Source organism: Neophocaena asiaeorientalis, unplaced genomic scaffold (assembly GCF_003031525.2).
Source record: "Neophocaena asiaeorientalis asiaeorientalis breed wild unplaced genomic scaffold, Neophocaena_asiaeorientalis_V1.1 scaffold240, whole genome shotgun sequence".
NCBI lineage: Eukaryota > Metazoa > Chordata > Mammalia > Artiodactyla > Phocoenidae > Neophocaena > Neophocaena asiaeorientalis.
This window is the reverse complement of record NW_020185331.1, coordinates 6,023,845-6,049,089: the sequence shown is the minus strand read 5'-3', so window position 1 is coordinate 6,049,089 and position 25,245 is coordinate 6,023,845. Positions and strand designations below refer to the sequence as shown.

The following is a 25,245-nucleotide window of genomic DNA, read 5'->3' as shown; positions in this document are numbered from 1 at the left end:
CGGGAACCATCCAACTCACGGGTTCTGCCTCTTTTCTGGAGTTAAACTTTTCTGAAGACACCACAAGCCCCAGGCCCTGCTGGTCTCTCCGGAGCAGAAGCAAAGCGGGAGGGAGCCCGCCTAAGGCGCGGGCTGGCCCATGCCCGGGAGCTCCAATGTCCTCGCCCCACTTGCCCAGCTCCGTGGAGGCCAAGGCCACCAGTGCCCGCAGCTGACCCCAGGTAAGGAAGGGGAACATGCAGGGCCACTCCAAGGCTGCCCAGAGGGATTGTCCCGGGGAGCCAGGCCCCTCGCTGAGGACCCCAGTCCCCAGCCACCTATTTCCTGTCCTGACTCTGGCTGGTGGAGGTCCCATCCCGGGCCTGGGGGCCAGGGACAGTAGTCTCAGAAGATAGCCTGTTCCCTCCTCTGCTCACCACCCACCAGTGTTCAGGCATCTTGTACCCCACTTTGGGTGGTTTCTGAACCCAGGGGAGCATATTAGGAGCCCTGAAGCCAAGAGGGGAGAAGGAAGAGGGAGAGGGGGCTGTCTTTAACCCGTTCATCCCCAGCAATATCACAAACTCTCTTTCCCGAGGAGTTAGGCTGGAGCCCCTGGGCCCCCAGGCAGTGAGTTAGGGAAGTCAGGTCTTCTCCTCCTCCTCCTGGAAACCAGCCCATCTGGCCTCCTCAGTGGCCACCCAGCTCTGTACCAGCCCGTCTGGCCGCCTTGGCAGTGATTAGGAGGGGTGGTGGTCTAGACAGGAGGCCTAGAAGGAAATATGGGCAGGTCTCCCCACCTTTGTTTGCTCCGTCCCTCCACTCCCCAGCTGCCTCTGGCCTGAGGACTTTTGTTTTTCACTCCCCGGATGGAGGGAAGAACATGGGCCACACCCCGGCCTGTGTGGGTGGAGCCTGGGAAGGGAGTTGGGGCAGAACACGGCCGGAGCCCCGAGGCCATGGCCACTTCCTGGCAGGCTGCCAGCGCATCTGCTGGCCAGAGAGAGAGGGTGGTGGGTATGGCCAAGCCTTAGCCTTCATCAAGGCTTCCTGTTGCTGGCCGGCTGGGCGGTCCCCAGGCCTAGGGACCTTGGTGGAACAGAGCTGCCGGATAAGGAAAGGGTAACGGGTGGGGAAGGGGAGGTCTACCAAGGCTCTTGCGGATGGGCGCAGAGCAGTGTCAGTAGGAAACCAGGAAAGTAGAGGGCTCCCTTAGCTTGACTCACCCTCGTCCACTTCCCAGGCCTCCTTAGGTCATGCTCAGAAGTCCTGCCCAGGCACCTCCATACTTGAATAGCTTTGAGCAGCGTACTTTATCCTCCTGAGGCCTTAGCCTCCTGATCTTTGCCAGAAGGACAATCATCCCCCATCTGCCTCACTTCTGGGAGGCACCCTCAGGGCTGGACAGGGTGAGATGGAGGGTTTCATATACAGGGCGACTATCAGGCACAGTTTATTCCCTTTCATTTTCCTCCAGCATTCCTGAGAGGAGAGCAAGGACCAGAATGACTTACCCTCTTTTCACAGATGAGGACACTGAGGTCCAGAGAAAGGTCATGAAGTATGTTGAGAGCCAGGATCTCCTAAACCAGTCCAAAGCCTGAGGGCTCCAGAATGAGAAGGTTCTTGTGAACTCCAGGGATGCTACACCAGGCTCACCACTGACTGGAGGCCCCTTCCTCCACCCCACCCCCACCCCCCCATATCACAGGGTCAAGTCCAAGTCCCTTATCCACCAGAACACCTACTATGGCTTTTATACCCATGGGCTAGACACCTTGAGGACATACCCTCCAAATAGTCCTAGGTCCCCCAGCACATTAGCAGTACCTGGAATCCCAAAGGGAAAGGCAGTCAACAGCCCACAGTCCCCAATGCCACAGGGCCAGTCCTAGTCCCCATATCAAAGGAAGCTTGTGGTGATGACGAGAACCTGAGTGTCTGAGGCAGATAGAGCTGTGCTTGAATCTCAGCTCTGCCATTCATACGTGAGCCCGATAAGCGCTCACCCCAAGAAAGCCTCCACCTTCCCTACGTGCACTGGGATATCAGAGCTCAGTGCAGGATCTTGACGATGGGCAATGAGGGATGTAAAGCACCCGACATAGTAAGAGCTCAGTGAACAGTGGCTATTCTCATTCCACCCAGGCCCTGGGGCTCCCCGAGTCTCCTTCCTTTCCCAGCCTGACTACGCAAGATCCCCTCGGTCCCTGTTTTTAGAGGCAAATACTGATCAGTCATCTACAGTCCCACAGGAAGCACCAGGCCAGCCACTGCAGGGGATCAAATGGCAAGACTGTGCCCTGCCTTCAGGGGCCCGTAGCCTGTGCGCTTTCCTAGTCCCACCAGGAGCCACCGTCCCAGTCTCCTGCCTCCACCCTTGCCATCGGTCCCCCAGCTGACCCGTCACCATGGCAGCCCTGATCGCAGAGAACTTCCGCTTCCTATCACTCTTCTTCAAGAGCAAGGACGTGATGATTTTCAACGGGCTGGTGGCACTGGGCACGGTGGGCAGCCAGGAGCTGTTCAGTGTGGTGGCGTTCCACTGCCCTTGCTCACCAGCCCGGAACTACCTGTACGGGCTGACAGCCATCGGTGTGCCCGCCCTGGTGCTCTTCCTCATTGGCATCATCCTCAACAACCATACCTGGAACCTGGTTGCCGAGTGCCAGTACCGGAGGACCAAGAACTGCTCGGCTGCCCCCAACTTCCTCCTTCTAAGCTCCATTGTGGGCCGCGCAGCCGTGGCCCCCATCACCTGGTCTGTCATCTCTCTGCTGCGCGGTGAGGCCTACGTCTGTGCTCTCAGCGAATTTGTGGACCCCTCTTCGCTCACAGCTGGGGAAGACAGTTTCCCACTGGCCCAGGCCACAGAAATCCTGGCCACGTTCCCGTGTCGGGAGGGCCCTGCCCGCCTGTCAGGTTTCCGGGAGGAGGTCAGCCGCAGGCTCAAGTACGAGTCCCAGGTGAGCCTGTGCCAAGGGGAGTTCCTCTTCTTTCTCTCCTACGCGGTGGCTGGTGGGGAGGTGCCGGGATGACCCAGTATTAATGCTGGAGTCAGTCCTCAGGGGCTGAGATCTCCAGGAAGTCACTAGATTATCAGCGTTGGGCATCAGAGTTGGGTAACTATGGGTCAGTGCTTGGTGGGGCAAGGGTGAATGCCATCCCCAATAAGAGAGTTTTAAACATTAAAGGAATGTTCTTCTTGCTCAGACCAAGCCTTGATTCCAGTCACAGATTAAGCCCTTTGCTCCAGCCAGACTGAGCACGAACCCCTGCCATCTTCTGAAATATTTGCTGTCGACCGTGAGCTGAAAGCGGAGTGTGGCTGGCTCAAGGGATGAGCATGTTCCTATCCCAGCAAAGGCCCCTGTCCAGCACCGAGTCAGCCTCAGGCACTGCTGACAGGAGGCGAATCCCTTGAGACTGGAAAGGGTGTCCCGTTGGGAGGCAGCAGCTGCCGCCCTGATCCTAGCCTCAGCCTTGGCTTAGTTCTTAAGGAGCTGAGTTGGTCAGGGAGAGAGGGCAAGGGCAGAGACCTGGGCAGAAGCAGAAAAACAGCTGAAGTATTCACTTAAGAACAGCAGGGCGCGAGGGCGAGATAGGAAAGAGCAAAGATTTTCTAAAGGGCTCCTCTTGGGTACAGAAGAAACACAAGTAGGAGCAGGGCTGGAGACAGCACCAAAGGAGATGGAACGTGGTAGACAGAGAGAAATAAAATGTATTTGATGATGCTCAAATGCCCACAGCTCTCTGTACAGGCTTAAATGGGGAAACAGATGACCTTGACGGTCCTGGCCCGCAACAGGCTCACAGCCAAGTGAGACAAGCACATGGGTCATTTCAAAACAAGGCAGAGAATGATGATAAGAGGAACCAGGCCATGAGGACTCAGGGAAGGCAAAATTGCTCCCAGAAGGGATTTTTGAAGGCTTCCCGGAAGTGGTATCTGGGCTGAGCCTGGTAGATTGAGCTGGATTTTGGTGGGCTCAGATGATGTGGAGGGGGCCCTTGGGGCTGCAGGAATGGCAGCTGAAATTGCAGGAGGCTAAGTCTAAGTACAGAGACGGCGTGAGCTCAAGGGAGTGAGGGCAAAGAGGAGGAATTACAGTCAGAAGGGCCTGCCGCCCTTAGAGGAGCAGAATCTGCGGCCAGGTAAGTGACAGAACCAGCTCTCAGGGGGTCGTGACGTCAGGTTCAGCCCAGCCCACACGCTCTGACCAGCTCCCGCTACTTCTTACTGGGGCGCTGGCGGTCCAGACAGCTCCTCCTTGCCTGCCCTCAACCCCGCCCCTTCTCTGGCCAGCTCTTCGGGTGGCTGCTCATCGGTGTGGTGGCCATCCTGGTGTTCCTGACCAAGTGCCTCAAGCACTACTGCTCACCACTCAGCTACCGCCAGGAGGCCTACTGGGCGCAGTACCGGGCCAACGAGGACCAGCTCTTCCAGCGCACGGCCGAGGTGCACTCGCGGGTGCTGGCTGCCAACAACGTGCGCCGCTTCTTCGGCTTCGTGGCACTCAACGAGGACGACGAACAGCTGGTTGCCAAGTTCCCAGTGGAAGGCACACAGCCACGGCCGCAGTGGAACGCCATCACCGGCGTCTATCTGTACCGCGAGAACCAGGGCCTCCCACTCTACAGCCGCCTGCACAAGTGGGCCCAGGGTCTGGTGGGCAACGGCGCAGCCCAAGACAACACAGAGATGGTCCCGCTCGCCTCCTAAGAGTCCTGTTCCCACACTCTTTGCCAATGACACTACTTGGTCCCAAACAGAACCCCATGGCCTGTTCACATCAGCATCAGAGGGGAATTTTTTTTTTGGGGGGGGCGCAGTGGGGCGCTTGTGGGATCTTAGTTCCCCAACCAGGGACTGAACCTGCACCCTCGGCAGTGAACGCACGGAGTCCCAACTACCTGACTGCTAGGGAATTCCCCAGAGGGGATTTTTTTTTTTTTTTTTAACCATAGCTTTTGGGGGAAACAGGCCAGGAAAAAGGAACACAAAGTAAAACTGGGGAACAGATGTGAGAGCTAGTAGACAACGTGGTCAGCTCCGGCAGGAAGGCTCTCAGACCTGAAGAAATTCCTTCTCCTGTTGCCACCAGCCACATGGTCAACAGCTTTGGAGAAAAGACCCTTTCCCAGAACTGGTCCTTAATTAACTACGATGTGGATGAACTTTGACTGGTAGGACCCAGTCCTACCGGTCTGCGAAGCCCTGGACAGCAGAGCCAGGTGACAACAAAACTCACCAGCAGACTCCTCGTGCGGAACACTGTGTGTAACTGTACATGGACACCTGGCCCGGTGCTGCTCACCGGGGAAGCAGCCCCCAATGTACGCCTCTAGCTTTATTTTCTATAAATTTTTGATATAAAGTTTTTCTTAGTATAAAGGACTAGCTTGGTGTCTGCACAATTGGATGGGCCATGCCACAGCAGGCTGGAGGTCATGGGGACAGGCCCAAATCCCATTCCTGGGGAGGGAAGAGGACAGAGACTCTGGGCAAGACTGAAATGGATGGAAGGGAAGGCTGGGGCACAGGGAGAGCCAGGTGTTCCCACACACAGGAAGGCCCTGGGATTGACGACGTCTTAACTGGGTTCAGTTTTCTGATTTGATCTGGGAAACGGATGGAACCCGGCCTTTCTCAGAGGGAAGCTCGGCTAAAATTTCACGAGTCAGCAGATCCTGCCCTTGCACTCAGTAGGGCAGCCTAGCTCTCGTAACCTAGAGCTAGTGACCAAGAACCAGGCCAAGCCCTGCTCTGCCTCCCTCCCATGCCCGCCCCTGCCTGAGCCCCTCCACCACCTCTAAAATCTCTGATGCTCTCTCCCTTGTCCCTGTCCTGCTTTTTGGCATATGACTCAGTCACTTCCCATGGAAAAGCTCTCCAGCTCTTAGGACATTTAAAGCTCTGCCCAAGAAAACTTTAATGCCCTTAAGACCAAGCCAAAAATGAACTGGCTTCAACAACCAGCTGGGTGTGTGTTGGCCTCGAGGAACTCTAGAACATACAGGATTATTACTTATCAAGCAGAAGGAGAGACAGTCTTTCTGGGAACTTTACAGGGAGGTGGGGGTATAGCGGGCCCGTCATGTCCCCTTCTCCCTCAGGACTCAAGGACCAGCAAGTCAATCAAGGCCCTCCGCCCAGCAAGCTCTGCTCAGGGGAGCTACAGGGAGCCAGAGAAACTGTGCAGCTCTCCCAAAGCCACACAGCATGTGGACCTACGTCCCAGCCTCACAGCCTCCACAAAGGGGCACGAGGTACTAGCTGAGCTGAGGCTGAGGGAATGCCCAGAGACTCTGCGATCTAGGAGAGCAAAGCGCTTCCCGGACCCTGCTGACCCCCACTAGCTGGACCAAGAGCCTGGCCAGGGCCAAAGTGGGATCCTGACCACAGAGTCCCTGGGGGTCGGCCCTCCATTCCTGCTCCCCGGGGACCTCCCATGAAGGAGAGACTTAGCTTTTCTGGGAGCCCAGGAGCCTACTGCCTGCAACCACTGAGCAGCCCCAGAAAAGGAAAAAGATGAAATAAATTGGTTCCTAAAACAAGCAAAAAGGAATTATGAGAAATCTTAAATCCTTTTTTATCTTGACAGGATTACCCCAGGGATGCTGCAGAAAAGGCAACACTTAAACAGAGTCCTCAGGCAACACAGTTTCTCAACTGCCCAGGCGCCTGAGGGTCGGCCCGGCTGGCCCACTGCCACCAGTGCCCTCGGAGCCAGCTGGCCACTAGTCCTCCCACATGGAGCTCTTAGCCTCCACGTATTCCAGGGCCTTCGCCTTTACAGCCTGCACGTCCTTCTCGGTGCCGTGTTGCTTCTCGTAGTCCAGGTAGCGCTTGAAGAAGAACTTCATTCGCTTGGGGGCCAGGCTCAGGTGAATGACCCGCTCGAAGATGTCCCTGGGAGGGAGAGCAGCCAGTGTCTGCCTCTTGGTCCCCGGCCACACGATTCCTAGCTAGCCTTCACCCACTTGCTCTAAGGCTCTGGAGCCAGGCCCTCTGTTATCCAGCACTACCACTTCTACCTTTATTTATATTCCCTTTATAAACTCCCATCATGTCTGTGGAGAGGGAGAACACCACCCTCACTTTCCAGAGGAACAGAGATGTTAAAGGACTTACTGGTCTGAAGTCACACAGTGAATCAGGACAAAGCTAATGGGATGGGGACAGGCAATGAGGTGTGGCTCTGTGAGGAAAGCTCTGCTTAAAACTCACTGATGGGCTTGGGTGAGGCATCAGTTCTTTCTGGACTGAAGTCCACCACGGGTCTCTAATCCTCCCTGCCTTGGGGGGATGCTGGCGGTTATCAGTGAGATCATGCCTGAGAACACTCTCTACCATGAGAGCCAGGCTCAGCATTAATTATGAGGAAAACCCAAGTCTCCTGATTCCCAGGCCTGGGGCTAGCCTACCTCCCACCCAAGGTTCCAGCCAGACCAGAGGCTAGCCGCTGAGGCAGAAAAGAAACTGGAAACGTGAATGTCATAGGACGTGTCACGTCAAAGCCGTTTTTCCAGACAGAGTAAGAGAACTGGGGTTCCGGGGGGCTAAAACGCCTCCAAGTGGCCAATGTTCCCAACCCCCCAACAGGCAATTAGGCCTCAGCCTGTCGTCCCCTCTCACCGGACTTCCTTCTGGCCGCCACGCTTGATGATCATGTCGATGTAGACCGACCAGACATCCGTGCGCTTTGGGTAGGTGCTCAGCGTGTTCTCGAAAATGGCTTTGGCGCGCTCCGCATCCCCCAGCTGGAACTCAAGCTGCGCAAACTTGGCAATCACGTCCACGTCTGCAGGGAGAGGACAACTCAGACACAGAAAGCAGACAGATGCCCTCATCAAAACACACTACCCTACAGGGACAGAGTCTGATGCCTGATTCCCTGCTCTTGGGTCCTAAGACCTAGGTGACGACAAGAGGGACAGTGGGGCGGGTTTAGGGCCAAATACACAGATGGGCACTGATCTATGCCTCCCAACAGCAGACATCCTACTCTCCAGACCGAGAAGGGGGAATCAGGGGATGAGAGGTGGGCCGTGGGGCAGGCAGAGGCAAAAGAATTAGCGCTAATTCCTTTCTGTCCCTCTATCCTCGGAGTCTAGAATTTAAAATGCAACACGAGCTAAGTTCATGAGCATACGATCAAGAGAGAGATAGCCATGTACGCTCCACAAGGCTTTCCTAACACCAGCCCTTGGATGAGGAGACCCCCAGCCCTCTGCCCAGATGGGAGACAGCCTACTGCGCCCTGGAATTGGGCCGGTGGGTGGGAACAAGCACTCACGCTCTTTCCTAGGCAGGCACTCGAGGGCTCGCTGCATCACGCGGTGACTGGCCCCAGCCTGGCCCCTCCGCAGAAGAAAGGCGCCGTATTTGATCCAGACAGCTTTCTCCTGCCTGAAACGTTTCAGCATCCGGTTGTAAAGTTCACCAGCTTCCTGTGGGAAAGATGACATAAGCTGAGGAGCATGATTAAGACAGGGGGTAACGGCAGAGACAGGCACCTACACTTGTGGGAAGCTAGACCTGGGCTCAGACTCCATCGGTATCCAGGCCCAATGTCAGGTACGCGGTGGGGGCGGGGGGGGGGCAGGCGCACAGGATGAGGAAAGCGTGTGATGGGGAGTCTCCCTCCTAAGCCTGTGCCGTGAGGAGGTCCTAAGACTAGAAGAGAGAACGTGAGCATGATGAGGGGGAGGAGGAGAGATGGAAAAGGGCTACTGGGGTCTGTCGCCTCCTGTCGGTGACACCCGTCGGCATCCCAAGGGACAGACCCCCGGCTCTGCTGTCCCCTCCCTTCCCTCATCCCGGCCCCACATTCCCAAAGCGGAGGCGGGGGAAATGACTTCTCCCACCTGGAAGATGAGCAAGCCTGGGGCAGGACTGGGTCCAGCTGCGGTTGTTCTCCCCCGAGACTTCCCTGCTGCCTCTGGGACTCCCAGGAGCTCGTTTCTAAGTGGCTGAGGTCCCCCTGGCAGCCGGCCACCTGGCCCAGACTCCTACCTGGAGTTTCTCTGACTTGGTGTAGATGTCAGCCAGATGGAGAAAGACCTTGAGAGGCTCGTTGTACTGCACAGCCCGCTCGAAGGCCTTGGTCAGTGACCCCTGGGAGCCGTACATGTTTTCTAGGTTCAGTAGGGCCACCCACACGTTCAGCTTCTCCTGCTCCTCTCTGGAGGGAGAGCAGTCAGCACGTGAGCTCCATCATTTTGGCCCAACGAGCCCCCCACTGCCATCGGGGGACTGGAACTACATCCTCCTCCCCAGGCTGCACCCACGTCCTCAGTTCCCACCCCCAAGTGCAGGCCCCGAGAGGCCCTGTCCCCACTGCAGCTCACACAGAAGCAGGAACCCCAACCCCATGGCTGTGGGGTCTGGGGCGCCCCAGGTTTCTGCCTCCACTCCTGGGAAGGAAACCTACCAAATCTCAAACCAGCCTGAGGTCTGGACTGGAAGGAATCTGTGGTCTGAATCTCCCCCCAAACTAAGAGAATGATGCAAAGGAGCGCCATCCCTCTTCACTAGCCTTTGGGAAACCCGCTCTACCCTCTGCCTGGAACATGGTCACCGACATCGTTTTCGCCCGGGTATGTGGGGAGTGTTTTCCCTCTTGTACTTCTGCTCCGAGTGGGGCACCTAACTGAGGGCCCGTGCCTCGTGTAAATGTTACCCTTAGCTATCTCGGTGAAGAGGACTATAAAATATAAATGAGCAGATCTATTTCACAGACGGCACATCTCTGAGAGAAAGCCTGTGAACCCACGGGCGCCCAGTGGCAGCCACCCAAACTGCCGCCAGCCTGCCGAGGAGACGCAGCGCCCCCTGGAGAAAGACAGGGCCCCAACGCAGGAGGGCATAGCCGAGACCTGAAGGAGATGGTCTTGAGCGCCCTCTCGGCCACGGCCCGGGCCTTCTCGATCTCCGTGGCCTGCAGGTGGAAGGCCATGTACTGCAGCCACAGGATGGAGCTGTTGGGGGAGCTCAGCACGAGTCGGTCGAAGTCATCTGCCGACTCCGGCTGCCGCCCGGGATCCATCAGCGCCTCCTCGATGCGGGACAGCTCTTTCTCTGCCTTCTGCTTCTCCAGCTCCCTTTCCTTCCTGCTTTTCTTCTTCTGCTGTGGAAGGCAGAACACCAAGTGAGCAACCTGCTCCTCAGCCCCGGGGAAGTCTGTGGTGGAAGTCAGGAGCTGGCAGGGCAGCCCCCGAGCTCCGCAAATACTCCCAGCCTGAGACGGCCCCACCCCTCGGAAGAGACACCCAGGGTAGGACAGAGCACGGGAGACGGGCGCCAAGGGTCCCTGCAAAGGACGAAGCCCTGGAAAATACAGCACCGTGGCCTGCTCTGGCTTCTCGTCCTCCTCGCTGTCGGAGCTCTCTTCGCGAGGTGGCAAGGCCGGGGTCAGACTGTCCAGCTCCACATCCCAAGCGAAGCCGGAAGACAGCTTCAGCCGGGGTGCTTCTGCCGGCCTGGTCTGCTTCTCCTGGAGGATCACAGGCGCATGTGAAAAATGCACTGAGCCCAGGCTGCCCCTGTTCTGCAGCCCCTTTCCACCCGGAGGAGCAGGGATTCCCACGGTGCCCAGAGACCTTTTCTCTCCTCCCACCGCCAGGCTAGGCCCCGGTGCACTGGGGGCACTTTTAGGAGTGACATGAAAGCTTCCTTTGTAAATAAGTAGATTTAAGTAATATTTTTAAAAAGCTACATAGGCAAACACATACAAACGTGCAGGCATACAACAGCAGTAGAGCTAGGACAGAGGTAACCTGACAGATGTTCCGAGGGTGGCAGGGATGTGACACCTGAAGTCTGGGAAGCCCTTCCACACCTGCCCTCAGTCCCAGTAGCGCTGTCCTCATTTCTCAGAGCAGGACACAGGCTCAGACGGCCAAGCCTCCTTTCCTTTGCCCGTCCCCCCACCCCCACTAATTCAATTCCGCTCCAGCTAATAAACATCGACTAGAATGGACTTTCACAGCCCACTCCGCAGGTGAAGCAGCAGCCCCGTTCTCAAGAGCTGATGACCAACTGAGGAAACTAGGCGCCCCACCTCCTCACATTTTACAGAAAATGAAGACAGGAGGGTGGTGCTGAGGACAGCCCAGCCCTCAGGCAGGGGAGCAGGGACTCCCTTCTGGGGCGGCCCTTCCCCCACATCCAGCGCCGCTCACCTGGGGCCGCACACCCGTCTCCTCCACCTCCTCTTCTCCCTCCCGGTAGTACACTTCCACACCGCTGTCGTCCTCCTCAGATGGGGCAGCTCTCCTCTGCCTCTTGTTCCCGCTTTCCTGCCATGACAGGTGGGGACGACGCTGAGCCTGGCTTCTTCTCGCCCCAAGCGCCCTCCGCGGCCTCGGGCGGTACCCTCTCCCCAGCCAAACTCAGCCTCTCTCTGTCCGTGAGGCTGAGGCAAAGCGGCTGCCGGGCGGATTCTGGAAGGCTCTCCTTTTCCTGTGAAGGAGGCCATCCTCCCCGAGGGCCCTACCTGCTCACTGCCAGACTCCGGGCACGGCCGCTTGCCCAGCTTCTTCGCCTGGGGCTTCCGGGGCTCCTTCTTCTCCTTGCTGGGCAGCTGCGCCCCCTCCCGCCCCTTCCCAATCCTCTTCTCTTTCTGTTTCTGATTCTTCCTCTCCTCCTTCTCTTCTTCTCCTTTGTGGTCTCTCTCCTCTGCCTCTGTTTCCCTCCCCTCTTGCTTCGGAAGTGGCAGTCCCAGGGAGGCAGAAAACACGTCTGGCTTTCCAATGTCGTCGGCGGGGATTGACAGCTCTACCAGGTTCTCCCGGCGGTTCAGGCTATGACAGGGAGACCAGGCGAGCGGACCATGGGGACAGCATAAGGAGCACAATGGTCATAGCGAGGAGCCCACAGTTTCTGGGCCTGCCCCCACCTGCCTTGGAATCCGTGCAGTAATCTCAGGAATGATTTGCACAATGGCTTGGTAGAAAAATACAGAGGGCAGCTGTGTTATCCCTTCCTCCATCCCCAAAGACGGGTGCCTGTGCAGAGGAAAGTCTCCACAATTGCCTTTAGGAGCTGAGGTAGAAGGCTCCACACAAAGGGAGCTCATTCACCATTACTTACCACTGCCTAAGCCTTTTTGTTTATAGTTCACCTCGCCATCTCCACCCAGCGTTCCCAGAGAAAGAGGTGAGAAAGAGAGAAGAGCACCTACCTTAGGACCTTGGCTGTGAGCAGCTTGCCTTCGGGGAGATACCTGTCATAAGGGGCATCCTTGGACAGGCTGTACTGGGAGACATGTGGGTATCGGGCCAAACCCGTAACTGAGGGGCCAAGGCTGACAGGAGAGAGAGACAAGGGTCCTGTGGTCAGAAACATAGCAACAGAGTCCCCAGCCAAGCCTAATGCCTCCTCTCTCCCAGAGACTCAAGTTGTGATGAGGATTTAAGACAGACATAAGGTTCCTGGCACTCAACAAAATAAAGAGGGCTTTGTAAACTGGAAAAATCATCAAGCGTAATGAAGACATAATTGAAAGATACTCTTTACCCCATATCAGAGCATCACAATGCACTCACAAGCTGCTAGAAAGACCAGAAGAAAATGAGGAAACATAATTACAGCAGGGAAGGCTGTAACATCTGGGGGTTCATGGAACATTTACAAATCATGACCATGGATATGCCATATTCTTTGTCAAAAACACCAAACAAGAGTAATTCAAAACTTTTTTGAAAGTATAAAAAGACTTGGAGTTTAAAACACTGGTGGGAACACAGACTCTCCTTCCTTCATGATCCCTCCAGAGATGGTGACCGGGGGCAGCAGCGGGCCAATCAAGACAGGCCCCGGGAGAACCCTCGGGGCTGGTCCACGTCCCCGGGCTCCGCCTCACTCACCCTAAGAGCACACCGGACGGCTGGACGGACTTCACGTAGCCCCTCAGGAGCTGCCCTTCCTCAATATCCTGGATGGAGTTAATCTCAGGATCTGTTATTTTGCTTTTCGTCTCCGGGTTCGTCCTAAAGGAATAAAAGGCTTACTACACGTGTACCTCTGACCCCATTTCCAGACCCTCACCCCCAAATCTCCTGTGATAATCACACTTTGTAAGAACACGACTCTGGACCTGTCAGTAGGATATCACCATCAGAGCCCAGCCCTACCCTCTCCTGAACGCCTGTCAGCTGGGGACGGCTTTAATAGTAACAGGGAGAGGCTGAGCAAGCCAGAGGGAGGTTAAACCTCATACATTCATTTCGAACCATGACTTCAGGCCAATCCACTTCACGGCATACTTGTCCCTACTATGGAGCCCTGGGGGCTCCATCACCTCCCCTCACTAGGACCGCCATCTGGCAACTCTGAACACCACTATGGATGTTTGAACCTTTCTTTGGGAAACAACAGCCTGAGCAGACAGGTTCTTCTACAATCTGAATGTCCTCAGCTTTTCTGGATAAAAAACGGGGCCAGGCATAAAGGGGGTGAGCAGGGAAGCAAGCTGGGAGGCCCAAAGCTCTGTGTCAGATCCACACAGCCTCTCCTCAATCCTCTGGGGCCGGGGGGGAGTTCTCCCCCAATTCTTCCCCCAACAACACAGACACTCACCTGGACGATCGCAGTGACAAAGTCAAGACAGGGCCTGTAGCGGACAGCACATAACACCTGGAGTGAGAGCAAGAGAAGGAAACGCTGGCGCCAGCCAGCACCTCAGGAGACTGGAGAGGGCCTTGGCTTCCTCTCCACAAGGCTGAGCAACAGGCGAGAGCAAGGGCTCTGTTCACACTCCTCACAACCTGCTGAGGGACTCGGGACAAGTCCCCTCTCTAGGCCTCAGTTTACTAGTTCGTCAAGTAAAAATACCGCTACTTTCTCTCCTCACCCAAGAACCGTGCTGGGAGGAGGAAACAAGAGGATACATGCAAGCCCTATGGAAGGCGCACAGAGCCACGCGGTGAGTACTTAGGAGGTGAGACCAGCCCTGCATCGGGGGCTGGGAGGATCTGGTCTCGTGGAGAGAAAGACTCAGCATAGGAAACCATGACAGGGGGACGGCCTGGTACCACTGCCGACTCAGAGCAGCGGGTCAGAGGAGCCCATGAGGGAGGCCTGAGCAGGGGAGGCTTCTGGGAGGGAAACAGGATTTACTCTTCGAGGGGGTTTCCAAACCCACCATGCAATGGTGGTGTCATTTATACTACCACGCAAGGTAGAGAATCTTATCAGTAGAAAGGATCTCAGCAACAATGTATTCCAAATTCTCCCATGACAGGTGCGTGCCTTTTCTACCAGGGAATCACAGCACTTAAAGCAGGAAAGGACCCGAAGGGATCATCTGTCTTTAGGCATTTAACCTATTATTCACATTGACAGACGAAGGAATTACAACTGAATGCTACTCATACATTTAACTACAATAATGTCATTTATTTATTTATTTTTTAAGATGTTGGCGGTAGGAGTTTATTAATTAATTAATTTATGCTGTGTTGGGTCTTCTATTCTGTGCGAGGGCTTTCTCTAGTTGTGGCAAGCGGGGCCCACTCTTCATGGCAGTGTGCAGGCCTCTCACTATCGCGGCCTCTCTTGTTGTGGAGCACAGGCTCCAGACCCGCAGACTCAGTAGTTGTGGCTCACGGGCCTAGCTGCTCCGCGGCATGCGGGATCCTCCCAGACCAGGGCTCGAACCCGTGTCCCCTGCATTAGCAGGCAGATTCTCAACCACTGTGCCACCAGGGAAGCCCAATAATGTTATTTTTTAAAAATATTTTGCTAAAAAAAAAAAAAAAAATCACACCTGTATTTTGTAAGCCTAAATAAGCGAAGCAGAGATGATCTTGGACTTCCCTCTGACTCATTCTTTTTCTCCTCCTAGGCCCTGGGCATTTTGTGCTCTTTAGCCCTGACAAGTGGTTGAGAATTTACGCAGGTGCTGGTGCCTGGGACACTCGAGACGGGAGGACAATTACTACTTTCCAGTCTCTGCCTCCTGAAGGTGTCTGCTTCACTGTTGGATAACTGTGGTTGTCAGACAAGTCTGTATTGTACAAGGCTGAACTATGCCTCTCCATGCTAGTTTATTCAGGCTATAAAATGGTTTTAAAACTCTGAGGTAGGTTCATTTTTGTGCACCCAAAATAGTTCATAAAGCACCCCCCAACTGCGAAAGGTCACTGCTGTCCTCTTGCAGAGAACACACACAGATCAATTTTGCTTTAATTAAAAAGATGAATGGTTCAATAGTAAAATGAGGAAGCAACTTGGCCAAGCAAAGCACAGAACAAATGTAAACAGTCAATAAACGTGAAAAATGACCAGTAAGAGAAATTCAAATTAAAATGCGAGACCAATTTCAGCCTATTCAATGGCAAATATTAAAAATTAAGAATATCCGGGCTTCCCTGGTGGCGCAGTGGTTGAGAGTCCGCCTGCCGATGCAGGGGACACGGGTTCGTGCCCCGGTCCGGGAAGATCCCACATGCCGCGGAGCGGCTGGGCCCGTGGGGCATGGCCGCTGAACCTGTGCATCCAGAGCCTGTGCTCCGCAACGGGAGAGGCCACAACAGTGAGAGGCTCGCGTACCGCAAAAAAAAAAAAAATATCCAGTGCTGACAGGGGTGTGAGGAATGAACAGTCATATTTATTGTTAATTGAGATAAAAATTAGCAAAGTCCTTTTGGAAGACACTTTGGCAAAATGTACAACATTGTTTGACCCATCAATTTTACTCCTAGGAATTTATTTCACAGTTATACTTTCACTAGTATCCAAACATATGTGCAAAGATATTCACTTCAACATTATTGTCTGTGAACAGAATTGTTTAAATAAACTGTGATTTTTAAAAAAACACATCATGCAATACTAAAAAAAAAAATGTTAAAAATAAGGTAAAAGAACAAGGCTGATTTCAATATACTAGCACAGGAAAGAAAAAGTGTATGATAAACTGCCATGAGAAAAAAGCAAGTTGCAGAATAGCACATAAAATGAAATTCTACTATTACGTACGGGCAAATTATACCTATATATGTTAGAGTCTTGAAAGATAGAGATCAAAGTATCTAATGGCAAAAAGTGGTGGAGAAAGAGAGGAACAACAGCAATTTTCATTTTCCATTTTATATACTATTTTTTTCTGGTACAAAATCACACATCTATAATTAAAAGGAAAACAAAAACAAAAAAACCCCACCAATCCCACAGAGAGCTGAAAAGAGGAAGAGAACTCAGCCTACCTGACAATCTTCTGTGGGGTAAAGTTTTCCAGGGGCGTCTCTGAGTAGGAGTCACTCACGTGAAATATACTGACTCTTCCGATCTTCCCGAAGGGGAACGAGACGGTCAGTCCCTCCTTGGGAAGCACCTTCACCACGCGGCCCATGGCCACTTCCCCTTTCTCGAGCTTGTGAGGACCTGGCAGGAGAATGAACCAGATTTAGGGAAGAGGAAATGAGCCAAGAAAGAAGCCGAGACACTGGCCAACCAGAGTCCAGGGGAGGTGGAGGCGTCCAGACTCGGGCTGTCTAGGCTGAGTGGACCTGAATGATCACACAGACCCAGATCATCATGCCATGTGGCCAAGAATGCCAGGGCCATGTGGTGGACAAGCCTTTCTGAGAGACCAAGGGAAAACAACTGTGTAGGTAAAGGTGACTCAGACACAGGCCACAGAGCAAAGCCCCGAGAGAAAAACTGTTCCAAGGACATAGCCACCACACTAGGCTTTCTAAGGACTCCGAAACCCACGGCATCCTTCAACCTGGGCAATGACTGAAGACCTCTTCCCGACCCCTTCCACCCCCTCCCTTCCCTGACCAGGTCCCATTTCATCACCACACCTATGAGTGAAAGACACAAGAAGGCCTTGGAGGAATCTGGGCCAACCACGGTGGCCTTCAGGGCCTGGCCAATCCGGAACTTCTTATCTGGATGTTTCAGAACCTGGAAGGGCAAGAAAATTCTTCTGATGTTTGAGGAAAGGCCTGTCATTTATCCAAAACCACAGCATTTAAGTCTGCACGGTAAGTATCTCCCACAGTACAGTTCCCTGTACCCACTGTGAGCACACACCAGACACTAAGTTGAACTCAGGGAGCTGGGGTTTCCTCTCCAGGGATCTCAGGCACACTGACCTTGAAGCTAAGAGAAGTGAGCAGTAAGGGAATTCTCCCCCGGATGTCTGGAGCGATGTCCACCTCAAGCCATTTCTTAACCACGTTGTACTGGGGGAAAAAAAAACAGGAGGAGAAATGGAATGGGCAGATACAAGCGTCTCTTCTCTTCCCTTCACCAAAACAGACTCTCCTAAAATCACAGGGCTCAAAGGGCCCAAAGCCTACATTTTCCCAAAAAACAGGAACGCACCCCTACGTCCCAATGCCCCTGTCCAACCTCCACTTCTCGCAGGCTTCACTCAGAGTCTAGCTCAGAGCCTTTGCCAGCCCAGCAGAACATGCATCTCTCCTGGTGCCTCAGCTGATTAGGAGGCAAAAAAGGCCTCAGAGATATCCTCAAGCAGTAGGACCAATCCCACTGACCTCTGTCGCCTCCCCCAAACTCAGTCGTGCCCAGTGAACGTTAACCATCTTCAGGGACTAACATCTTATTTCTAAATCAATTTAGATCTTGCTATTGACACAGTGCTCTGCCCTAAATACACACCCCAATTTTCAGGTCAACTCAACAAAACATTTATCAAGCAGCCACTATGTGTACGGCATGAGAGTGGTAAGTAAAAGCCAGGCCCTGCCTTCAAAGAGATTACAGTCTGCAAAGAGTAAGTCAAATGAGTATGCAGGAGCAAGCAACAAGGAAGAGCACAGTATGTTACGGGACCCTGTAGGAGAACTAGTAAGAAGGGAGGGTTATCTGTGCTGCACCTTGAAGGGTTGTAGGCAATAAGAATAGACAGTACTCCCAGTGTAGAAACAAAGACAAGAAGGGAAAAAAATAGAGGAGGTTTTCAGCATGACTGGTGTACCAGATTCATAACGTCTGATTATGAAGAGCTTAAACACCACTCTAAGGCATCTTGGGTTTATGAATGTCTAGAGACAATAGGTAACTAAAAGGATCAAGCACCACAGACATACTCAGATACATGCTCATGGAGGAAGAATCTGGCAGCGATGAAGAGGAATTATCCCTCAGGGTCAAGCCCAGACCAACCTTCCCTCTGATGTATTCCAACTGGTATAGTTCTCACTGATCCCTCCCTTTACTCAACTCCTGTTCCTCTTGGGGTTAGAACACATAACCTGACACCCAATTATATACTGTTTTGCACTGTTCCCGAACTTTATAAAAGGCAAGAATCTAAAATCCAACATTTTATTTTATTTTAAATAAAACATTTTTATTTAAAATATTTGTGCGTGTGTCTTCTGATAAAACTTTATTTGTGGACACTGAAATTTGAATTTTACATTATTTAAAATAAAATAAAGAACTGGATTTAAAATCTTGCTCTATGATATATCTTTCTTTCCATTTTGTACAATTAATCTATAAATATGTAGAACTGTGGGTTGCTTGCTAGCTGTTTTGTAAGCCATAAATTTAGCTCCTTGATTAGACCAGAAGTTTTCTAGGAGCAGAGGCCTTCTACTGTCTTCTACAAACCAGCATGGCAGCAAACACAGAAGCAAAGTCTAGTGCAAATGGTCATTGTCAGTTTCTCCCCGTTTTCTTCTGTAAGAGGGACAGCATCGCATTGCAGGGCGTGCACTACTCACCTTCTTCAAGAAGCAAGTCACAGTCTGACCAGCCTGGTACTGTTTAATCTTCTCCAAGGGGCTAACAGAATGAGTGTTGAGAGCGGTGTGGCCATCCTTCTCCAGCTCACTGGTTGCAGAAAGGCAATGCAAAGAGTAAACCAACCTCTGGATAAGCTTCTAGCTTGAAACCATCTCCCTCGAGTGGCCATGGATGGATCTTACAGGACTCCGCTAACTCATACACACCCACCATGCACCACCCCCCCCCCGCCATTTCTCTCCTTAAAGGGGAATGAATGTTCACAATACCTGCGTGAAAATTAATCCCTTCCAATTCACTCACCTAAAGCAGGGAGCCAACAATAATCTTTATAAGTATAGGAAACAAAACTATTTTACTTCTTTCAATGCTTTAGCTACTGCTTTACAGTTTGCAGAACTGCTTTCACAAATAATCTCTCACTGAATGTGACAACACTCTCATGTGTGAATCAAGTAACCCGTGTCCCCTGCCTCGGCAGGCGGACTCTCAACCACTGCGCCACCAGGGAAGCCCAGGACAGATATTATTAAACTCATTTTATGCTACAGACCCAGGAGTTGAAGTCAGAGTTCCTGATTCAAAAATCCAGTGCTCTGTGCCCTATGCTACCTTGGCATTATCACTTTCTTGATTCTCTTTTTCTTCTCAGAAAAGCAACAAGGAGATGCGGTCTGAAAGTTATCAGTCCACAAATCACTTCAAAGGAAGCACAGAATTCCCACCATTCCAACCAGCCCAGCTTACCAATTCAAATTTCTAAAACAAAACAGAACTCACCAGTAAAATGGTACAAGTAATACTGGTAAAACTGTAACGTGTAATAGCAAGTACTGGTGAATATAGGAACACAGGAAACTCATACACTAGTAAAGCTGAAACACACCCAGCAATTCCACCCTAGAGAAATCCCTGCACAGGCGCACAGTGGAACGAGTTCAAGGATGTTCACTGTGGCATTGTGGAAACAACCGTAAACGTCTTCCATCAGCTTGAAAATATATACAGTTTGGCACAGGCACAGGATGGGTTACTGTTTTAGCTCTAGGCCCCGAAATGGAGAGATCGCAAAAACAAAATTTTGAGTGAAGAAAACAAGCTGTAGAATATTAAGCACAGCATACTATTTATGTAAAATTTGAAAACCATACAAAATAATTTTTTGTAGATATATATATATAAAACGAAAGTATAAAAGCAAGAGATGGATATATGTCAAATAATGGAGAATTCATCCTCTGGAGGTGAAGGGAGAAGCCTGGGTAGGGAACATCTGTAAAATGTTATTTCTTAAAACACACACAGAACATCCATGTGCCTGGCACTCTAACAGATAACTAACAGATAATTTACATTCATTATCTATAATGCCTTTATACATATATATATGTATAGTTAGGATAAAAAAATTTATTCACTCAATAGCTGATACGGGAATGCCTCTGTTATGAGCTGAATTGTCTCGCCCAGCCCCCCAAATTCTTATGTTGAAGCACCAACTTCCAATACCTCAGAATGTGACTGTGTTTGGAGACAGGGAATTTAAAGAGGCAATTAAGTTAAAATGAGGTGGTTAGGGTGGGCCTTAATCCAACACGACTGGTGTCCTTATAAGAAATTAAGCTACAACTCAGTAATAAAAAAACAAATAACCTGACTGAAAAACAGAACTGCAACAGACATTTCTCCAAAGAAGATAATACAAACATCCAAGAAGCATAGGAAAAGGTGCTCAACGTCACTAATAGTCAGGGAAATATAAATCAAAACCACAGTGAGATATTAACCTCACATCTGTAAGGATGGCCATTATCAAACAGAAAATAACAAGCATTGGCAAGGATATGGGAAAAGGGAATCCTTCCCTACACACTGTTGGTAGGACTGTAAAATGGTGCAGCCACTATGGAGAACAGTATGGAAGTTCCTCAAAAAACTACCATATGATACAGCACGCCTACTTCTGAGTATGTATCTAAAAGAATTAAAAACAAGATCTCAAAGAGATATCTGTATATCCATGTTCATTGCAGCACTATTCATAATAGCCAAGGTGTGGAAACAACCTAAATGTCCATTGATGGATGAATGGATAAAGACAACATATATACACACAATGGAATATTACTCAGCTTAAAAAAGAAGGAAATCTTGCTGTATGTTACCACACGGATGAACCTTGAGGATGTTGTGCTGAGTGAAATAAGCCTGTCACAGAAGGACTGTGCAGGACTCCACTCATATGAGGTATGTGAAGTAATCAAACTCTACGAAACAGAAAGTAGAATGATGGTTGCGAGAGGCTGGGGAGTCACGGGGAAACGAATGGCTACAGAGTTTCAGTCATGCAAGATGAAAAAGTTTAGAGATCTGTTATATAAAAATATGCATATAGTTAACAATACCATAATGTATACCTAAAAAGTGTTAAGACGGCAAATTTATGTTATATTTTTACCACAATAAAAAAATGTGAAAAAAGAGGAGATTAGGACATAGATAAATACAAAGAGAAGACCATATGAAGACACTGGAGAAGATAGCCACCTGCAAGCTAAGGAGACAGGCCTCAGAAGAACAAACCCTGCTGACACCTTCATCTCAGAATGAAAGCCTCCATAATTGTGAGAAAATAGATGTCTGTTTAAGTTAAAAAAAAAAAATTAAAAATAAAACACACATAACAAGTATGTGTTATCTTTTTTCTTTTCCCAAAATGATTTTAAACGGACTCTCTTTAAAAAAAAAAAAAAAAAAAGGTGAGCATAAGTACATTAATGGCAAGAGAAAACTCAGTGACTAGCAGGAGTTCCAGAGACACATGTAATGACTTCTGAACTGCTCTGCTCTCTTAACATCGCCCCCCTCCAAACGGGTAAATGAGCAGGTACCGTTTTATCTAGCTTGAGTGTCCCTCACCAACCCTGAACTCAACTCGAAGACACACGACATTCTCTTTGTGTACAAGAGCTCCATATACAAGTGGGAATGAAAATATGACGGCATTTCGTAAGTAAGTCAACACCGTCAATTAAATAAATGTTTTTTCTCCTGACTTCAAAACATGTATTTTAAAACATAAAGCATTTGAGAAATATAGCAACAATAGCATTATGTTTATACTAAGTTTCTCAGGGGCCTTGATTAACATAAAATAATTAACAATACAACATAGGTGCATGGAGGAGGTGGAAGATGTGCTAGAGTTTTTTACCTGTCCATCTGTCTATCTGTCGTTATAACTCTCCATCCTCCATCTCCTCTATGGAATGAACACATTTCCTGGCTTGGCCCGCACTGCCACTACCAAGGACCACTGCTATGGCTCACACCAGTCTCCATATGCAGGAGGGTGGACCAGAACAGCAGTGATAGTTCATGAGAGGCTCCAGACTCTGAGGGTCAAGAACCATTCAGGATGTTAGTAAGTCTTCCCACAATGCTCACTGACTCACCCCTTGCAGTATTCATTAATTTAACTACCTACCCTTAGCCTGGATAAACTACTTGACCTTAACCCTTAATTAAACAAGACGTCCAGCCTCAGAGGTGAAGACACCACAGACTAAAACAACGAATATGAGGAGGTCTCTGTTTTCACGACAAAGGGACACAATCAAATCTACAAAAGTAAGGAAACCACAGATTAAGCAAACAGGAACGTGTGCATCCACCAAATCTCATCATTCTGGAACTAAAGGGCTTACTTTCACATCCTTCAAAGTAAGCGTTGTTAGCATCTGGTACTTCAAGGTTCCAGGAATATTTCCCTACCTCAGACACAAGCCTTCTCAGAACTATTCCACTTCTACTCTGATCCCTTCAGGATGCTGACCAAACCTTATGCTCGGAAAGCTGCTTAAGAGGTCTTTCCATGACATCCTAGGCACATAAGACTTAAACCTGGATGGGTCTGGGCCTGACCCTGCAGAGGTTCTGGCACAGTCACGTGTGTCTAGCTTCAGTCACCGATGGCCTATCAGTTCCTAGAGGCTGGGTGTTTTCAATGGGGGAAGCAGAAGCAGACAGGCCCATAGATCAACATGCTTGAGATCCTCTGAAAGAATGACCCCAGACAAACTGGATCCACCACTTCACGGAACTACTAGTCCTACCAGTCCACCTAGAATCCCTCGTGGAACATCCCTCTGCAGAATCCACCAGAACATGACCTCAAGTCTCAGTCACCAAGCAGTGGTCTATTATCAAAGAACAGGCTACGTGGTGTTCTTGGCTACGTGGTGTTTATTTAGGGAGTTACTGAGTTCTAGAAAATTAGGTTGAGAGCAAAAATGTTTCTTTTTGTTACATGCCAACAAACAGAACTGCAATCAGCCTTTAAATCGATACTTAAACCCTGAATACAGCTTTCACATTAATTCTCATATAATCCCTCTAACCAGCTGTATGAGAACCAGACAAATATCCCTCCTGGAGAAAAAAAGACAACCTGGACAGAGAGAGGCAAAATAAGTCACAATCCTGGCTGAATCAAGCCTAGAACTCAGGTTCCTGACTCCAAGCCCAGCGCTCCCTCCGTGAGACCACCGGAGTTCCCCTTACCTTGGCCGAACACTCAGCTCCGGGATGGTTCGAATAAATCTGGGATGACTTATTGGGAGAAACCTGGAGAAACAAATAATGTCAAATCATTTCTCTTATTCTCTGTAACACCATAATTGGGAGACCAGAATTTCTAACTGCCCACCACACCGAGCTTAAAAAACCGCCCACTCCACTGCCACACCACCCAGTGGTAATACCAGGCCTGAGGGCTTCCATTCTCATCGTTTGAGTAAATGTTAAGGAACTGGCTCACCTGATCTTTTAGGGTTGTCATATTAAACCCTGAAAAGAATTTTCCAACTCTTTCATTCTAAAAATAAGGAAATTGAGGTCTAGAGAGAACAAATGGCTTACTGAAGATCCCACAGCTACTGAAATTAATACGCAAATCATTGGCTAGACTTTGAATTCTCTTTTTGGTTTTCTTATCGCAAGGACTTCTGCTGCAATAACATACTGTAACTAGATTGAAAGTAAACGAGTGTAATTAAGGTATGCTGTGGAGGATGGATTATAGTAACTGCTGACATATACGGAGCAATAACTATGTGTCAGACGACCCACCAGGCACACTCAGTGCTAGGTGTTCTCTCTTCCAATCTTTGCAATGGCCCTGCAAGGTAGTCACTACCATTACTCTCACTTTACAAATTAGGAAAAATAAAACTCAGAGGGCTGAGTAACTACTTAACTCCTGGTCGCATAATTTTAAGTGGCAAATCTGGAATTCGCCCCAGATCTGACTCTAAATCAACGCTCTTAACCACTACATTATACACCATTAAAAAATAAAGACATACAAAAGGATTATTTGGTGAATATTTTGGTTAACTAAAAGAAAATCTAACATATGCACAACTTTTTGGAAACTGCCTCAGTTCCCATGCCTTCTCCCACGATTACCACCATCTCCCCTCAAAGCCAGTCCCTCCCCCAAAGCCTCCATACTTGAATGTCTTCATGTCTCTCCCGCCAATCACTCGGGCAGTGACCTTCTTCCCAACTTTCAACTTGGCGGTAGGAGATGTGCCCACTGGAACATCATCTAGAATGTGGGAGGCATGGATGCAGCCAATGATGCCATCTTCCAGGGTCACTACCACATGGGTGGGCTTAATGGACTTGACGGTCCCTGTGACCACGTCCCCAGTGGACAGGGTGTGCTTCCTTACAGTCCCTAAAACCAGAGCTGGATCTACTTCTTCATCCTCGTCGACCGTCTCAGAGTCCTTCCGGGTCTGTCTCATGGTCCTCTTAGCAGCTGGCCCCTCAACGGCCAAAAGAAGACCTGTCACTCCTGGTTCTGTGGTCTGGAGGGTTAGGGAGACACCCTGTCCCACCTGCAACTTCTCTGAATCAAAGCGGAAGGTGTCGTTGAGGTGAGAGGTCAGGGAGAAAGCTGCTAGCTGGCCAGTCTCTACCAAGGAGGCAAGGGCAAAGGGTTCCTCCAAGTACTGCACAATCGCCTGGTGCTCACTGCCTTTCTTCAGCTGGAAAACAGAAAACCCACCATCCCTGCTTCTTACAGAGCACAAGGACTTGTTCCTCACCCACTGGGCAGGGTAGGTCTGGGAAAGTCCTCTGAGTCCAGGGGGCTCAAGGCTCATCTGAGCTGTAACAAACTAGCCTCCACTCCCTGGACCCAGCTTTCCCCTCCTGTACACTGAGGCGATGTGACCACATCAGGATCACCTGGAGTTAGCCTCTGTTTTGAATTCAGATTCTGAGATCCTATCCCGGAACTAGTGAAAGCAGAACTTTAAAGGTGACTGTGATGCACAGCCAAGTGACCTCTAATGGTTCTCCAGCTTTAAGACACTGTGGTTCCCCCTCGCTTAGTCCTGCAGCTAGCTCTCCACCCAGTTTATTCACTCACTCAACAAAGACAGTCATTACTGAGAGCTTATTGTGTGCAAGGCATGTAGCCTGTCTTTCTCCAACATCCAACCTGTGCTCATGCCCTT

The 25,245-nt window shown here is 50.6% G+C and overlaps 2 protein-coding genes across 4 annotated transcripts in view; one reads left to right on the top strand and one right to left on the bottom strand.

Annotated features, from left to right (window-relative positions):
• The first annotated feature begins 9 nt into the window (after positions 1-9).
• CALHM2 (calcium homeostasis modulator family member 2) lies at positions 10-5,353 on the top strand. 2 transcript variants are annotated; one of them, XM_024735017.1, is made up of 3 exons: positions 10-221; positions 2,227-2,945; positions 4,286-5,353. In XM_024735017.1, the coding sequence occupies exons 2-3, from the start codon at positions 2,391-2,393 to the stop codon at positions 4,700-4,702; spliced, it is 972 nt and encodes a 323-aa protein (XP_024590785.1). In that variant the 5' UTR covers positions 10-221; positions 2,227-2,390; the 3' UTR covers positions 4,703-5,353. The 2 variants fall into 2 exon arrangements, with proteins under 2 accessions (XP_024590785.1, XP_024590786.1); XM_024735018.1 differs by having other exon boundaries at positions 2,200-2,945.
• Positions 5,354-6,548: 1,195 nt separating this feature from the next.
• Positions 6,549-25,245, bottom strand: part of PDCD11 (programmed cell death 11) — a 41,834-nt gene continuing 23,137 nt past the window's right edge. The window contains exons 20-36 of one of the 2 annotated variants that reach the window (XM_024735015.1): positions 24,230-24,771; positions 23,279-23,341; positions 18,694-18,802; positions 17,092-17,181; positions 16,798-16,900; positions 16,195-16,372; positions 13,565-13,621; positions 12,853-12,975; positions 12,168-12,290; positions 11,481-11,787; positions 11,167-11,283; positions 10,329-10,478; positions 9,862-10,112; positions 8,999-9,167; positions 8,280-8,433; positions 7,619-7,784; positions 6,549-6,892 (exon numbers count right to left, since the gene is read on the bottom strand). In XM_024735015.1, the coding sequence (XP_024590783.1) occupies positions 6,721-6,892; positions 7,619-7,784; positions 8,280-8,433; positions 8,999-9,167; positions 9,862-10,112; positions 10,329-10,478; positions 11,167-11,283; positions 11,481-11,787; positions 12,168-12,290; positions 12,853-12,975; positions 13,565-13,621; positions 16,195-16,372; positions 16,798-16,900; positions 17,092-17,181; positions 18,694-18,802; positions 23,279-23,341; positions 24,230-24,771 (2,874 nt within the window). In that variant the 3' untranslated portion in view covers positions 6,549-6,720. The remainder of the gene's footprint in view (positions 6,893-7,618; positions 7,785-8,279; positions 8,434-8,998; positions 9,168-9,861; positions 10,113-10,328; positions 10,479-11,166; positions 11,284-11,480; positions 11,788-12,167; positions 12,291-12,852; positions 12,976-13,564; positions 13,622-16,194; positions 16,373-16,797; positions 16,901-17,091; positions 17,182-18,693; positions 18,803-23,278; positions 23,342-24,229; positions 24,772-25,245) is intronic. The other variant, XM_024735016.1, reaches the window with a different exon arrangement.

Excerpts from the sequence above, each read along its gene's own strand:
- CALHM2 (XM_024735017.1), top strand. The coding sequence starts at position 2,391 with ATGGCAGCCCTGATCGCAGAGAACTTCCGCTTCCTATCACTCTTCTTC. Across the intron at positions 2,946-4,285 it reads GGCTCAAGTACGAGTCCCAG|CTCTTCGGGTGGCTGCTCAT; the intron begins GTGAGCCTGTGC and ends TTCTCTGGCCAG.